Consider the following 17,487-nt stretch of genomic DNA (forward strand, 5'->3'; position numbering starts at 1 on the left):
AAATAACAGATTACATTATCTAATTGTAAAAGGCAATGTTTGGGATGTTTTAGAATAAGTACCACATGTGCATTGGTACTGGGATGTAACTACATTGTGTAATGATCAAAAGATCTGGAGTGAGAGAGAGAGAGAAAGTAACATCAGTTGGTTAAAGAAATTAACATGTTTTTAAAGTCTTGTTAACCCAGTGGCCAAAGATTTGGCAACTTGAATTCTGAAACTGTCCATCCAGTGGAGGAGGAACAGCCTCCTCCAAGATTTCTAAAGAGCGTTCAGCGCTCTTTATCTTTCTTTAAATTTCACCATAATTATAGTAGGGTTTCTTTGAGTAATGACATTGCTGGGAGGTGAATAAGCAACTTTTGCAAGTCATGGGATTTAAGCTGTGCTATCAAGTGCGGAATTTGTGTCCCTGTCATGTATACCTCTCCTGAAAATGGTAGTTGCTCCTAAGATTGTGTCCTATTTCTGAGCAAATCTTGATGCTCTCTTCCTTTGATAACACTCAAGCCTGCCTAAAGTCTAACGCTGTTACCAACAATCTGACTTTTCTGGCAAAATTGAGTGATACAAAATGACAAGGAAGTTTACTCATCTGGGGGTATTTTTTTTATTTGGGGAAAGTGTTAATATTTTTTCTTTTTCAGCTGATCCTCCTCCATATATTGATGGTATTCGTATCAACAGTCCTCATTATCTGACCAAGATAAAGCTGACCTCTCCAGGGCCCCATATTTTTACCTTAGTGGTGTCCCAGTATGAGAAACAAAACACTATCCACTACACCATCAGGGTATGTATGTTGATTTCGTAATGAACGTAAACAAACTATAAAGTGTCCTTTATTTGTAAGTTTGACAACAAAAGTATACTTCTGTGATTTTTGTGAAGGGAAGCAATGAATGATGGAGCAGAACCACTGAATGAAGTGCTTGATAATGTTCTCTGTCAGTTAAGACAATATAGTGTGTTTGTGTGTGGTGTGTGTGGTGTGTGTGTTAGTAACTGAATCAGCTGAAAAATACTTTTATTATCTAGAATAAAAATTAGTATCTGTACACAGGCAGCATATTTGACCTCCATGTATCAAAAAAAGCCTATTTTAGAACTCAATTAAGAGTTAATTCTTTTTACTTTACATGAGAAACTTTTACTTTAACTGAGTACTAAGTCCTTGGACACAGTACTTGGGTTTTTCTGTAACTTCATAGGCATGTGATGTTCTTTGTCACTGAAAAAGTAAAATGCATATTGTTTCTATTTTGCTTTTTAAATAAAATTAAGTAAAACTAAGTCTCATCCCAGCACTCTTTTAGATTTTGAGTTTCAGATGGGGTTATCTATGAGTGAGATAGGCAGGTAGTGAACAAGTATCTAAAACTAATGTTTAGGTAATTCTGCTTTTTTTAACGTGGCATGATTCCATATGAAAAGTGAAAAATGAATGAATAACCAGCTTCTTCTTTTACAACACAGGTGTATTCCTTGTGCAAGTTCACCTTTTCCAAGATTCCTACACCCTACACCATTTCCAAACGGGTAAAGAAATATTTTCTTTTGTGGGTCAGGTCACTGGATAGTAACTCCAGCTTGGCTTCTCTGTATTTGACATGTAGAAGGTTTTAAAATATATTTTTCTGCGATGGACCAAAAATGCCATCTTAGGCCATCTTCTAGCAACTTAAACTTCTTAACTAAAGCTTAATTTGAGCATCATTAGCACAAGACCAATCCTGCACTCAATTTACATATAGTTTGCCAAACAATTAGCTGTACGTAAGCATAACTCATGCCAACATAGAACTGCTCAGGCTAGGTCACTCTGGTCACACCACTCTGGATGGTGGCTCAGCTTTCACTGGTATTTGGTATATGAGGCCTCCATTCATTGCAGGGCATTGTTATGGCTCTGCCATTCCAGATGTACTGTAAAGCCTGTCCTCTAGAACAACAGCCTGTACCCTGATATGTAATTACTCTGCAGATTGTGCCAGTACTACTGCCAAGTTGAAAACCTGCAAGAGTGTTGCTCATTTTCCCTTGAGAGAATTGCATTATTTTCTTGGAAAAACTCTTGACATGATAGGACAAAATCAGCAGTGACAAATCAAAGGCACCAGTAGCAAGACTGTGATAAACAGACTTAAGATGGCAATATCACAATACAGTACCCTTCCTAAATTTTGCAAGGCATCTCAAAGATCTGTACCCTTTGAACTCACATTGCCAACCAGGATCAAGGCAATATGCCCATGGTACATTTCATGTAGAAATAGAGTATGGCAGCTGCAAGAGCCAAAACACTGAAATTAAGTCAGAAGCCAGATAGTTTTGGGGCCAGCTGCTGTTCATATTTCAGCTGTTAACATGAGCTGCAGTTATACCCTTCAGCTGAAGTATAAATATAGCCAAGAGATCACAGGATAAAGTAACTTGCATGTCATTTTCATGTATTAGCAATTTTGTCATCAAGAAAGAATAAGCCAGCAGCTGTTAACTTAAATCTCTGTACCTACAATGCATACCCTGGGGAATCCTACCAGAGGCAGAATTCTTCTCTCCAGATAGTAACAACTTTTTCAGGAGAGAAACAAGGCTAGTTTGAGCTGCAGTAGAACAGTCCATTTTCTAGGATGCTCAAGGCTGAAGCCAGGGATTTTACATTACTTTGTGTGGGTTGGGAGGGCATGTTAGCTTGCAGCTAGGCTCTTGACTTCAGAGTGTTTTGTACAGCTGTTTTATCTGGAACAGCCCCTTGAAGCTGGCTTGTCCTGGAGAAGTGGCTATGGAGGTTCCTGGGAACAGTGAAACATTTTGCTTGGTTTTCCCAGAAACAATTGTCCCTTTTAGCTCTTAAAAACTGGGTTTAGTCTGGGGAAATGGTTTAAAAAGTCAAAAAGCTCATTGAAATTGACCAGTCTGGTTGAAGCAGGACATATGTTTTATGTTCTGCTATGCTTTAAAAGAAAATGAAGTACATGGAAACCTCCTGTTAATTATTTGAAGGTGTCTGTCTGGTATTCATATAAAAGGCATGTTTCATCTCTTCAAGGACAGGTCTGTCTTTGTGATTAAATACAGAGAATTAGTTGCCTGCACTTAATGCTTATTTGGTCCTTGCCTGGCAGTCATCACACTGAGCAACAAGGAGGTAACTAATTCACAGTTTACCAGTAAAAGTGAGTTCCGTTAGATGTCCTACACCAAAGCTGAGTGGTCACCTCTGGAGCTCAACCCAGCACTAGGGATTCCTTGAACTAATAGCAGTGCAGGTGGAAAAGGCCTGGAAAGCTAACAGCACACAGCGAGTGTTAGGTTCCTGAGCATGGTGGAGGAAGAAATAACCCTTTGCTTCCAAACTTGTCTTGCTTAAGGTTTTTGAACATTAAAATGAATTCACAAGAAAAAAAGTTGTTCATTGCTGGTTTAAGAGAAAAGGGAGGAAGGAGAAGTGACATGGAGGAAATGAATTTCAGCTATAAATCTGTGTGAATGCTTGGCATGTCTTACAACTCTAGCCTATTCAGTTTAATGACTAGCAGGAGGAACTTGCAAACAGATGGCCTGTTTCTCAGAGTCTGAGCAAGCATTTTTTCTCGTGTTATATCCATGTGTAATTAGGCCTTACAGATGTCTTCTCCCTGTAATGCTGCTTCTCAGAGGTTAATGGACAGGGCTGGGACGTAGTTATTCCAAAGCAAAGGTTACACATGGTAGCATGGCCTTCCTGTTGTTTCTCATCTAGTGCAACAGAAGAGTGAAAAAAACCAACAAAAAACAACAAACATGCATAGTCCAGTAATCATGGAATAGATGGGAATATAGATGTTTTGTTTGATGCAAGTTGTCACAGTCACTCAAGACTTACTTAATATAAGCTGAAAAAATAGAGTTACAATTGTAAGGCATCTAAGGCTTTGACAGAGGCAATTAGAGAACCACAGTGAAGCTTTCTGAATACTTAACACAGGCTTGCACTTGCACCTTAAAAATTGGGATCACTAAAGCCAGTGACCTCTGAAGTGAGAGGAGCCTTGTTTGTGTGTATAAATAAGCAATACAAATTCTTGGATATAAAGTATTTTCTGTACTTTCTTTCAGGTTAATGGACAGTGGACAGGTCACAGTGCTGGAGGATGTGGAAATTTCAGAGACAGCTACAAAAATAACCCTATTTATCAATTCCAGCTGGACAAGAATGGGCCATTACTAATTGAACTACGAGGACCAAGGTTTGTAGAGAATTAGCAAGCATAAACAAAGAATCATTGCTAAAGATAAAGTTTTGTCAGTAACCTCCATGAGGAGGGCAGGAAGCTCCCTGAGAATCCAGAAGACAAGGTATGGAAAGTGGCTCGGATTTGTACTCTTTATGTTTCCAACTTTACCATCAATAGTGATTAAACCTCCATTTGCTACAGAGGAAATCCTTGACCTACAAGGAAAGCCGATCCTTCTTTCTTTTAAATTTTTGATCTGAGTAGAGCCAGGCCTTGCACAGAGGGGAAAAAAGTACAAATGACTTTTTCTTCCTCTTTAAAATGATTACTATTGCAATTCCTTTGATTTTATACAACAGTTAATACGCAGTATACTAAATCCTTACAGGCTTCAAACAGTGGCCTGTGTAGTAGCTTCAGCTCTGCAAGTGCATTTAGTCTGCCACTTGCAGGCCATGAAAAGCATTGGATGTCAGTGTCCTATAAAATAGGCCTACGAGGGTCCAATTCCTTTGGCAAAATTCATGATCTACCTCAAAATACCAGTGTACAGTACTTCTGGATAGCAACATCTCTTGACACTTGGTCAGGCATTTTTCTTTTGCAGTTGTACATTGGGTCCCACAAAATGGCAGCACTTCTCTGTCCCTCCTCCCTTCTGATAAAACTCCTCTCACTAAATGAAGATGAGTGCAAAGGTGTGGCTCTACTGTTCCACTAATTGAGGGAGGGGTTTATGCACATTTTTTTCATATTAGGGTAGCCTGAATGACAAGGGCAGTGTACCTATCAGGATTTGTTACAGTACGGCACTTAACTATCAGTGCTTTTAACAAGTAGCAGGCAAACCATCCCAAGTTATGGTGCAACATGAGATTGAGATCACTGATGTTGATTCCTCTGACACTCCAGGATCTGTGCTGTGTGGCACATTGCTGTGTCACCACAAGTTAAACAACTTGAAATCTGCTTAAATGCAGAAGTGGGCTTCTACCACACATTTTCCATACAGTCTAGCTTTGAAGCTGAAACATGTGTTTCCCTTCATTCATGTCATGGTAAATTTCACATTTCTGTCACAAATGTATTTAAAGTTTTAAAGTTAGTTATCCTGTGTAGTTCTTAATAAACAACCCTCTTCATGGTAATCCTTACAACCCAAATAACTAAAGTAACAGTCTGTCCCATCACTTGCAGGCAATACAGCGTTGGGTTTGAACTCATCACAGTCTCAACAGCAGGAGATCCTGGGTCCCATGGCTTTCAGAAAAAGAGCAGTGGTGACTACAGGTAATACTTAGTGAAGTCTTAGAGGTTTGAGACATACTTCAGATCTTTCTTCTAACAGGTGATTTCTTGTATCATAGGTGTGGATTTTGCTACTTGGAAGTGGAGAACATATTTGCAGGAGTTTACAACATCATCCCCACCACATTCCTGCCTCATCAAGAGGGTCCTTTTTTCTTAGATTTTAACAGTGTTACTACTTTGAAGGTGTCACAGCTGCAGTGAGGAGACAGATGTGTGCATTGCTGCTTAAAGAGGTGGTTTTGATCTATCCCACAGTCTGAGATCAGATGAATAACTCTTACTACACATATGTGTAGAAGAAAACCAGTTGAAGTTATAGTCAAAAGCAGGAAATCACCAGCTGGCCAGTTTTAGATTTTGCTGCTATGTGATTGGAGTGAGCATTGTTCAACAGGCTTGTGAATGGGCTAAAATGCTTATATTTAAATAATAAGAGAACTCAATTTATTGCAGTCTTTCCACAGTTCAGATGAAATTCTAGTAAGCTAAGAGAAAAATTCTGAAATCCTCTTCTCACAAAATACAAGGTACATAGGTTTAAGATTTTTATTCTTAAAAGTAAACATGAAAGAAAAAATATTCTTGTGTTATTCTGCTTATTCAGTCTCAGGACCAAATAGCTTTTACTACATATTTGTGCTGCTATCTTGAATGTTGTCAGCATTGAACTAGTTATCAAATCTAAATGTAAATTTACTACTAGTGAGCAGGTGTAGTATTCCAGACTAATGTGCTTGGCTTATCTAGAATATGTATATAGGAATAAAGGAAAAAGAAAATTCCTGCTTTAGCTATTTCTGAAAGCAAAGCAATACTGTTATTTCATTGATATCTGTATTACTTTATACATAATATTACAGCACATGGTACTCTATGGCTTTCTTCCTACCAGCTGTAAGACCTAGCTTGATCCAGACCAGCAGTAAATTCAGGAGGTGAAGCAGCAGCAAGGTACAGGCAGTGCAGCACACCCTTTGTTTAGCAGCTCTGGAAGGTTTTCATCTAAAGCTGCACTGAAAGATTCACTGTACCTACTGAAGCCCATCTCATTTCCTAGTGTGAGGAGGTTGGGAACTGCCCAGCATCTGCATCCAAGCAAAGAAATAGGTTATCCTTAACTTTTTTATAAGGATTCAGCTTGTAGGGGAAGGATCATTTTAAACCTCTCCCCCAAATAATCCACAGCTGATCCCATTATGCAAGCCATTTCTTAAAATATACCTTTTTCTTCTTTACCTTCTTTGGTGTTGAAACTATTGAATGAATTAAGCACTTGGCCAGTGGGATCAATATGCATAGGGTCAGAGTTCTTCAGAAAATAGTGGAAGGGGATTAGTGCCAAACAAGAATTTTTAGAAGCCTACTACTGTGCTCTTCTTCTAGACGACTTATATTTACATTGTGTCTGAAGAGAATTAAAGATAGCCAAGTTGTAATTTAAATACTAACCACCTCACTGATCCTAAAAATTGGATTTGTTTTTGTCCTTTTATACGGGATAGACTTTAAATTCCACTATATTTGACAGCTGGGGAGAGGGTGTTTCTGAAAACAGCTGTAGGAAGGCCTTTGCCATTCAGGTTGGTCTGGCTGTTTTCCAAGTAGAAAAGTAGCATTGAAACCTTATTTTAGAGCACAGGTGTGCCATTTGGTCAGTGGGAGACTGAGCACACATGCTATGGGAGCATCAGAAATACTGATAAATCTTTTCCTGCAGAAGTTTGTTATTAGCTTTCTCCAGAAAGTGCCAGATACCTTTTGTTTCATTTCATTACCAGATAGCCGCTTAACAAATGTCAGGCTTTAAAATGGCATCGACAACACCCACCTCTCTGACTGCAGCTATCTCAAAGACCACATCTGGGCTAGGAAATTTCTGACAAGTTGATCTATGTGTGACCTGGTTTTGCAGGGAAGTTTTGATGATTAATTGTAACACATCAACACAGGGAACAGCGTGAGCGAACAAGCTGAGGATGAGGAACAAGATGAGCATGGGGAACAAGCTGAGCGAAGACAGATTAGGTTCTTTGTGGTTATCCTTGGCTTTTGGGAATATGCACCAAGGACTGCTTGATCGCTGCCAAGATACGATTTCTTTCAACTTGCATTTTTCATACAGTGGTTTTAGCTTAGGGTAAACCAGGATGACAAGGGAGTTCTGCATATATTTTTATCCCCTGTGAAGTTAGTTAGGAAGTCTCAACCAAGTGTTTTTTGAGACTACAGGAGGCAGATGCCAAAGCTGCCAGCTTTCATCCTAAGTTCTTGCACATCCTTAGCTGTCTGAGATCAAGCTGGTAGACTTGCCTACAGTAAAATATGTTGTTCTTCCTCTGTAGTTGGTGTCTGCTCTGCAGGAAGGGGCATTTTTTTTTCTCCCTTACCCCCCCTCTGAATACAAGCTAGTGCCAAAGTTTATGCTGGAGGAAACAAACACAAGGCTCAGCTTCCATACTGTGCTAAACTAAAGGCAGGGAATGTGCTCACTTTGTTAATGCCAGACAAAGGCATTAAGGACAAGGGACCCTGTCCCCACCAGGATACACCAATACATGCAGTACAGTCAGTGGATTGGGCTGTAACTGCATGGGATCTTAGCATGAGGCAAGTCCTATTCACACACTGCACCTACATAGGCTTGTTCATTTTTCTTTTAAAAAAATTATATAAGCACTTAAGATTTGCTGTGGTATTTTCTATTAAATAAATCTATATTTTTTTCCACAAATCTGAAAAATTATTGGAGAATTAACTGATTTCTGGATTATAACACAGCTGCAGCGCAATATATAGGTTAAGCTTTTTCCCCCCTCCTGCACCATTTAGCATTTTTGATCCATATGACAGAATATTAGCTGCTGATGTAAGTATGGAAATGTTACACAGCAAGACTTTTATTGGAGACCTGTGTGTGCAAAAAAAATTGATATAGCTGCATGATAGCTCAGATTGTAACAAAGGTATGTCATTCATTGCTACTTCACTTCCAGTCAGACAGACCCTTAAGTCTTCTCTGCCTGTAAACACACAATTCAAGCTTGCAAACATTAAAATTCAAAGCCTCAATTAAAGATACCACCAGGCACCCTGTCCTCCTAACTTGTTTGTCACATATCATACAGGTCTGAGCTACTGCCCAAGCTACAGGACAAGGGGCATAGCTGACAAAATGGGAGCCAGTTGCTGTAAGGGGCTTTAAGAAGATTTGCACTTTCTTTCTTTGACTCACTAAGGGAAGACTACTATAAAGAAATTATTTTTAACTCTTTATCAGTGGTGCAGAGGGATAACTGGAGATAGCCTCTTCAGGACTTTTGATATTTTCCTTACTTATGCAATGCAAAGCCCTTTCTGTGTTTTGTTTTTTTTTTTTTTATCCTGCCTTAAGCTCCATTCAAGACTCCACAATGCTCCTGGTTGTAGCTGATGGTGAGAGACCCCTGCAGACACATACATTCTTCATTTTGTTTTGTTCAAGACACAGGTTAGGCCTTGGTTAATCTGATCCATCAGTTCTCAAAGACTCAAGTGAGCAGCAGTACTTACCTGAGTGGCATCAGCAGCTTTTACCCCACCTGCCCCAAGAATATGAGATTCAGTCCTACCTTCTTGATGCAAGTTCCATGTAACTATTTTGTACACTAATTATGTACTTGACCACACAATCTATGTGGTGTGTTTGAACAGCCAGCGATTTAGAATTAACTTTGTGTAAATACAATAGAGGTTTTCATTGCTATAGTCAAAAAGGACATTTAAATTGTGTGATAATACCAAAGAGAAGTAGAATTACTAGGTTAACACTTGCTTTATACATTCTCACTTCAGGGCAGCTGAAGTGATCATGTATGCTTTGATACACCAGAGGCTTATTTTTATACCCATGAAGGCAGCTACCATCATGTTATACTTCAGAATGCAGAAAGAGCTCCAACTGGAGAAAGCTTGTTCATTTGCCTGTATTCCATAGTGATGTATGTTCATTTGTCATATTTATAATTACTGCTTTTATGAAGTTGAAAATAAAATTAGTTTTCCATTAATTTATTAGACATGCAGTTCTGCCTGTTTGCTTGCATATTTTAAAGGTGAATGACCTGCCAAGTCCAGGAGGTTGCCAAAGGAGGAAGGCTGCAGGAAGATCCTTGTGGAAGCTTAGTGTAAAAGTATGAATAGGGTGGGTTCTATACCCTTTCATACATCCTGATCAATGGTTTTACCCTCCTAGGAGCTGAATCTGCTCAGGACCTGTGCAAGGCAGCGCCCAACTATTTGTGCATCTTGCTGAACATGATATTGATTTTTTGCCCAAAAGTGGCATGTTGAGGTTTCCAATCAGAACTGGCAAGATGAGAGGCAGTTTGATAGTAAGAAATGTGTGATAAACAAGCAGAAGCCAACCAACCCCTCAGATACCCAGACAACTCAGGAAAGGGTAATAGGGGTTGATGGACCAAGTCTGCAAAGTAAGACATTCAGCCACAAATACCTCTACTAATTTTTCTATCTGTATGCAGCACAGACAATAGTTTAGCCACAAAAGTGGAAGTAAAAACATTTAATACCATGTAGCATCTCTCTACTGCTTTTCAATTCCTGTTTCATACTGTTAATTCCAGCTTTCCCCACATAATTGGTCACAGAGCAAGTTAGAACCACAGACTTCTTTCTTAGCATGTCCCAGCCCAATAAATGCTTAACAATGGCAAAGCTGAGCCTTCAAGTCCTCAGAAGATGTAAGTATATAAATATTTTTAAAGCTACTCCAGCTTAACAGCTAGAATGTGTTGAATCTTAATTTTTACGAAGACAGATTTCTTTCCATCCAGTTCTGCATGGCCTTGCAACAAATTTCAGCAGGATTAAGTACAGAAGTGGTAGGTAGTAGAATAGCTTCCTCTTTTCTGCCTACTACGGGATTTTTGGAAAACTTCACTAAAGCTCTGGTCTTGTGCAGTGCAGAATAAAAAGTAAATCCATTTAGCAAGCTGGAAGGAGGCAGCAGCTGTCCCTGTCCTGTAAAGGATTCTAATACCATAATGACACAGGGGGTGCAATGTGGAGGTGGGTAAACTTGCAGGGGGAAAAGATTTGGTTCTTAATACTTGAGAGGAACTTAGCTTGCACAGGCTCAAAATGTGGAAAGCAAAAAATGTTTACTGTAGTGTGAAGAACTTTACATTAACTTTGAGAATAGATACACAAGCTGAGGAAGGGATGAAATACAACAGGACTGCAAAAACATAGAATAGAAAATACTTCGGGGGCAATACTAAAATGCCCATCAAATTAACAGTATAAACTGATGTCTTAGATAAATGATGTTCTCAGAAATGCTTAGTCATCCAAAAACTGAAAAGTCCTAGGATTTTTACTACCACCTTATTAGCATAATTACCAGACACTACTACTGCCTAACAACTCCTGGCAAAACATGCCCGTGCCCTTTCTAAGTTTTATTGAATGCTTTCTCCAGGGCATATGATAATCCCAAGTCCCTTTAACAGTTATAAACCCCTACACAGTACAACCTATAGAGAATCTTAAGAACACATCTTTCAATCTACACTGGCAATTCCTTTTTTCATGCACATTTCAAGGACAAATTCCTTATCATAACTGTCCTGAATACATCTATGACTCTCACTTTCTGAGGAAAAAAACAAACAAAAAACCCCAAAAAGCCAAAGCAAGAAAACAAACCCAAAACACTTAAGGGTGCTGAAAATAATACTTCACTTTTCAGGGTAGAGGAAGGGCAACGGGCCCAATCAACTCTTTCTGGTCATTGGAATTGCCCTCAGATTCCAAGCCAGACAAGGGACGGTGGCTAAAAAAGGGCCTTCATCTACCACTGAGGCATTACCATCCCCTTTCTGCCTGTCTCTTTTAACACCGGTTTTCGTAGGTGTGGCTCACCTTAATTCTTTCTGTGAGCATCAAGGGAAGAGTGAAGGCTTTTAGACCCCACACATGCAACAGCTTACCCTGTATACAAAGTATTTCTACAGTTTCAGCATAATACAGACAAATACAGATGTTTAAAGGATATGCCACTTATACTCAAGAGATCCACTGTATCTAAAGAGCATCTCATTCTACAAACTGAAGCCAAACTGTTCTCTGCCAAATGTCTGGCTTCAATTTCAGACCCCCTGCTGTCATAAATTTACACAGGAACATTACTAGTTATTGCTCTCAGCCAGGCTGCTACAAAACAATTTACAAAGTCTGAAATACGAGCACAACTTAAACATTTGATAATCTGGCCTACAAAGGATTTACTGAATAAAAACTTCAGCCCTCCGCATCAATTAGACTTCTTAGTGCAGTTTTAAATTCTTAAGAGTAAACACTTTAAGATTTGGCATATATTATTGGCACAATGTTCTTCAAATACTAGAAGTTCATGTATAAATATTTATACTCCCATTACTCAGGGTGGGGCACAAGAAGAACTCAGGCCGATCTGGCAGCTTTTCTGCCTGCACATATTTCCCTCTTTGATTTTCATGGCACTGAAGGGAGAGCTGCTTCATTCGGCTCTCCAAAGCCAACCCCTCAGTGGAGCTGCTCCTGATGCTGCTCCTGTTCTTGTTCACTGTGTTGCTCGTCTTGTTCTCAGCCCCCTTCTGCCCTATCCCCTGCAAGGAAAGGATTAAACCAGATGTTAAATCCGGATTTCACTCCGCAGCTAAAGCTTCAAGCAGGTGCCACTGCAGCTTCCTTTCCCAAAGCATGCAAAACAAAACCACAAGGAGTAGGAGGGAGATGCTTTAAGGAAACAGAAGGTGGCCTTCAAGCCCCTCTCATCTTGTGCACTGCATTATTAAATTACAGTGTAAACAGTAAAGGCTGTACTCCAACAGTAAGGTTGGAGTACACAAGAGCGTTGGTAATCCTCTGGTCTGCATTTGTCAGCAAGGGCTGGCAGAGCCTGCAAGAGCTTCCCTTTGGCACTTTTTTTTTCCCCCTCTTTTTTTTTCTTCCTGGCAAGCGAAATTTTCAGCAAGCAGGGCAGTAATTTAGGAAACCCACCAATTGCTTATTTCATGAGAAACCTCAAATCCCTCCACTGAGACAGAGAAAGGGAAATTCCCAGCCAGGAGAAGAATAATTAAATCATTTTAGATGTCCTCATTAACTGTGGGATGCAGGGCCTTCAAGAACTGCCTTTCCTAAGGAAGTGGCCAGTGGGTCAGAGCTCAGCTTGCTGGTGATATGCCATGGGGAGCTGAGAAGGTTTTCCCACTCCCTTCAAAAAACTGAAGAAGAGTGTCCCGGGGTGTACCCAGCTGTGCATACCTCTTTCAGCTTCACACTCGGGGGGGATGCTCCGCTGCATTCACTTCGGGGGCCAAGGACAGGAAAGATCATCCCAAACTCAGAGAGGGATACAGGGCTGGGCAGATCCAGCCTTCCAGGTCGAGTCATGGGAGGGAGCTGAGCGGGCACCTCACAAGGGCTTGTAGGGCCAGAGCTGAAACTCAACACTGACTGAGTTTCTGAATCTTCTTCCGATACAAAGCTGCTGCCATTGTCATCCTCAAACACTTCTGAAGCCACTGCAATGTTCAAAGAATATATTCCAGTTAGCAAACATACCCCCCCCTCCTGCATCTTCCTAAGCAATGCTTGGTTCCCAGGTTTGCACCTTCCATACACGCGTGCACTGCTAACCCACGGGCTGTCTCTTCTCAAAAAGCCTTCACCTGGCTTTTCATACATGGATGATGAAGGTGATTCTGCTTTGAGAAACAGCACATCATGCCACGCAGGACAAGCTCTACACTTCATCTTTCTCCTCGTGACAAAATGCTCTTGGATTTTTACTGTCCCTGCTGCCCCCTGCCTATCTGCCTTATTCACTTGTGGTCCCCTGTATGTAACTTAGGCCAGGACCTAGTACCCTGTGCCCACCTCAGCCAGCACAATCTTGATATAAGCACAAACTCCTGGGGCAGATTGCTTCCACCTTCCCACTTTCGCAGTTAAAATCCAGGATGAGTGCTGAAGAACTCTTTTTGGATGAGGATCACCAAGTAACACCAAATTATAAAAAGCCCCACCCATATTCAACATTTTCCCTGCTCATGTTTGCTTAGATCTGAATTCTAATTAAAGCAAGCCAGCTCCAAACTGTCTGGCTAGCTTAAGCAGCAGGCTCTTTTTTAGCAACAGAAGGAATCCATTAAAGAAAATTCCATTTTGTGCAACACAGGGGTGTAGATTTTGCTAAAATTTGTTTTCTTCAGTCTTGGCTCATTGTTAAGATGGGAAACCATGAATGAGAGCTGTGCACACAAGAAGTCCCACTGGGATCAGAAGGGGTTCTTTTAAGAGCATCAGCCTCTGCTCAACAGAAGTGTGTGCTGGAGTCACACTGGTCTGAAGAAGTCCCATGAACAGTGAGACATTTACAGAAACCTGAGGGTTATCTTCAATTCTGCCTTCTTCCCATTTCCTGCTGTTGTCAGAGAGACCCAAAACCACCTTGAAAGAGCAGCAGGAGCAAAGCAACAGTGGTAACAAAATGGCTCAAAGGAGAAGTTCCAAACAGCACTGCCATCCCAGCACCTGGCTGAAGGAATCTCCAGCAGCCTGTGACCACCCCAGGCAAGACACTGACAAGCAGCATCCCTAGTTTAAAAACTAAAAGCATGCTTTGAAGTGCATTAATTTTGGTTCACTCATACAGCACTGTACAAAAACCCCCCAACCAGTGATGCTAAGTCAATGCACGGCAGTTCACATCCCTTCCCTCAAAAACTGGCTGTTGAAGAATACAATCAACTCCTGTAGTAACAGGGACCATAACAAGTTAGGCCACAGTCCCACAAGACAAGAAAGATGCCACCTAAGCCTGCAGATTTCAAGCAGCAGAACATGCAAAGCAACCTTCATCCAGCATTTCTGATATGCCTGTGGGATATTCCCCAGGCACAGGAGATCTCTGTACTCACTGGAGATGGTGTCTGACTCTAGTTTGCTTGCTGACAGATCCTTCCACAGAGGTATTGCTGCCTTCAGCACCTACGCCACATCCTCGGGGCCCCATGGCAATGGACCGCCTCCTCTCATGAATCTCATCAGAGATCATCTTCCAGGTTTTTCAAGGCAGTCTTATACTCTCCTTTTGCCAGGCCCAGCTTTCCCTGCAGGTCATCCACTGTTTTCTTCAGTTGCTGACCAGGAAGACAGGGACTAGATTCATCACAAACAACACGCAGTTGGGTGATGTTTGAGTACTACAAGCAGGCAACTTGTTATGTTAATTCACCCGACCAGTGAACAGAAGAATGTACCCCAAGCATAGTGAAACACTTCCAATGCATAAAGCAAAGGGGTGGGTGGAGAACCAAACCAAACCAAATAAAAAAAATCCCTTCTTCTTGTAGTTCTTCAAACTACAAGAAGATGGTCAGATCATGCTTGTTCAGTTTCGGCAGTAGGCAGGCCAGGGTTTGAACACTTATTTCACACAAAGGAACAAAGACTCTCTTAGTCTTTTTATCTTTAAACTGTGCTTAGCAAATTGCGCAAGAGGTTTTGAATTGAATTGGCTTTGTACAGAAAAGCAAAACAGTTGTTGGAGCACTTTAGATGTAATTGCAGTATTTACTGTAAGCAGTAAAGAGTTTCAGATGATTCTGTATTACATACTTACCTCTAGTTGACGTAGTACTTTGCCTTGAGTTCAAAATAAGGTCTGTTGAAAAACAAAGAACAGTTGTTACTATCACTGGCACTGAATGCAGAGTACTGGAGTGGGAGTTGCTCTCTCTGTAGCATTACCACAGCAACTTTGTGTTTTCACTGGAATCCCAAGAGACTACTTATCTAGATGATGGAACATCTACACGCATTTCTCAATGTCTCTTTTCCCCTTAAAAAATACCCATTTCTCATGGTCTTGTGACCTGAATAAAAATTGCAAAATCCCAGTTTTCGGAGTTGACAGCAAAATTTCTCCAGGCCTACATTCTGCAGTACAATGTCCAGCCTCAGGCATTGGCTTGTCTGTATCCAGCTAATTTTTTACCACAGCACACGCAAATTGCCCACAGAAGGTGGAACCTCAGACTTTCCCACGTTCAGGTGTGAGGGTAGAGGGGCAGTTCTTCAGTGAAGGGGAGGGGACAAAGGGAACTCAGAGCACCCACACACAAGGCAGGGTGCTCCCCTACCAGCTCGCTCTTGGACATAGAGGACAGTGTCACACTTCATCAGTTTTCCACAGCAGAAACAAAACTTACTTACAAAGTTGCAGGAGGACAGGGGCACAAAGGTGGTAGTAACAAAGCCTAGAAACCACATTACAGCTTCAGAGTTTCGAGGCCCAAGCGCCAAGATCATCTACACTAAGACTGGAGAAAAAAAAATCCTGATTTTTTTCACAGGGCTCACTACCCTCCTGACCTCTCAGAATCTCTCTGGGAAAATATGCAAGAGAATAAACAATCAGATATGGTTTTATACAAAATAGAATGTTACTGACTCTTGTCATATTTCTATCCTGAGAGCAAGCCTCTTCTGAGATTTAAGTTCTACTGCAGCTACATTTTATATTGTGCTCCAGTTTGATCACAAACTGTGGCTTGTGATTCTACAGGCTTTGGAGGGTTGCATTCACACACACAAAATAACTTGGGTCTCATTTTCTCCAGACTCCAGTTCCTTTACAGCTTTTGTGGTTTTAATCAAGCCCGCTACCATCACCAGGAGCCACACAGCCAAGTCTGTGATGTTTCCATGACACTGATGCAGTGAAACTGACCTCTGCCCATCCCTCACTGGATGGACCTGCCAGCATGGTAAAGCATCACCGCTGGGAGTCCAGATCCAGCAGTTAAAGGACTCCTACAGCCATACCCAAAGCAAGGGGAGGTCAGAGACAGTGCCAAAATTGGTGTTGCGGGGAAAACAGTAAACTCACTCACATCTAATGCCCCCATTCTCTCCCTTCCTTACCCTGGTGCCAGCTGGGAGAGAACAACCAGGTGTGAGTCCTAGCCTCACCAACAGTTTCCACAAGCCTGGGGGAAAAGTCCCCTTCCTATCAGCAAACAAGCAAGGTGTGCCTTTGTATATATATTTATGAGCAGACATATTTATAGGTAACAGACAAGAAAGATGCCACCTAAGCCAGGGAAAGAATACCAACAACCTGATGTGTAAGAGCTCAAACAAAAGCACTCCTCCTCACTCTTTGCTGAACACAGCTGGGCAGAAAGCAATGCAATGGTAGGGTAAGGACTCAAAGCTCCTTGGGTAACTTTATTCTCTTACATCTACAGCCCTGTAACTATTGAAACTGCTCCATAACACAGCAGGGCTGGTGAATCCTTCACTGATGCAACCGGTTACCTACCTCATCTAAATCCATGGTACTGCATGTTCAAGCAAAGTGCTTTTTAAGAAGACAACAGGCAGAGTGAAAGGCACTTTGCCCAAGTTACCAGAACACAAAATTACTTCCAAAAATCAGCTAACACAGGCAATTTCGTTATTCTGCAGATCAGAGGCACTGAGCCAGAAGATCTGGTGACTGCTAAGAAATGCAGACATATGTACATTCATTGCTTAGCAGCAAGTAAGCAGCCAGAAACAAAATTAAAAGCAAAACCAAACCAAAACAATCCAATAATCATCCCTCATCAACTTTCAGCAAATCATCTAAATGACTTTCCTCCAGGCTGTCCCAGTCTTGCTTTCAAATAGTAATGCTTGAAGCATCTTAATCCAGACTAAAACGAGGAGCATCATTTTTTGGCATGGAAGAGTAACCCATTCAGCATGTCTACCCATGAGTTTATATACAGAAAGGATGGACAACATGGGTCTGAAAAGTGTTATAGTCAAGCCTCCTGCACTGCCCAGGGAGAAAGGCAAGGCAGTTTGCTGGAGTTAAGTCCTTCCTGAGAAGCAGCTAGCAGCCAGTTACACCCTA

General features: G+C 41.2%; 2 protein-coding genes across 6 annotated transcripts in view; one reads left to right on the forward strand and one right to left on the reverse strand.

Annotated features, from left to right (window-relative positions):
- Positions 1–9,101, forward strand: part of CAPN7 (calpain 7) — a 34,657-nt gene extending 25,556 nt beyond the window's left edge. For 4 of the 5 annotated variants that reach the window (XM_030444551.1, XM_030444549.1, XM_030444552.1 and 1 more), the window contains 5 exons: positions 651–796; positions 1,480–1,542; positions 4,105–4,235; positions 5,421–5,513; positions 5,591–6,228. In XM_030444551.1, the coding sequence (XP_030300411.1) occupies positions 651–796; positions 1,480–1,542; positions 4,105–4,235; positions 5,421–5,513; positions 5,591–5,735 (578 nt within the window). In that variant the 3' untranslated portion in view covers positions 5,736–6,228. Of the gene's footprint in view, positions 1–650; positions 797–1,479; positions 1,543–4,104; positions 4,236–5,420; positions 5,514–5,590 lie in introns of all 5 variants that reach the window. The other variant, XM_030444548.1, reaches the window with a different exon arrangement.
- Positions 9,102–10,674: 1,573 nt separating this feature from the next.
- SH3BP5 (SH3 domain binding protein 5) overlaps positions 10,675–17,487 on the reverse strand; it is a 47,908-nt gene continuing 41,095 nt past the window's right edge. Inside the window, 8 exon segments of the mRNA XM_030445144.1 lie at positions 10,675–12,051; positions 12,053–12,166; positions 12,829–12,866; positions 12,869–13,102; positions 14,501–14,540; positions 14,542–14,637; positions 14,639–14,722; positions 15,201–15,246. Coding sequence (XP_030301004.1) covers positions 11,974–12,051; positions 12,053–12,166; positions 12,829–12,866; positions 12,869–13,102; positions 14,501–14,540; positions 14,542–14,637; positions 14,639–14,722; positions 15,201–15,246 — 730 coding nt within the window. The 3' untranslated portion in view covers positions 10,675–11,973.

Source organism: Calypte anna, chromosome 2 (genome assembly GCF_003957555.1).
Source record: "Calypte anna isolate BGI_N300 chromosome 2, bCalAnn1_v1.p, whole genome shotgun sequence".
Taxonomy (NCBI): domain Eukaryota; kingdom Metazoa; phylum Chordata; class Aves; order Apodiformes; family Trochilidae; genus Calypte; species Calypte anna.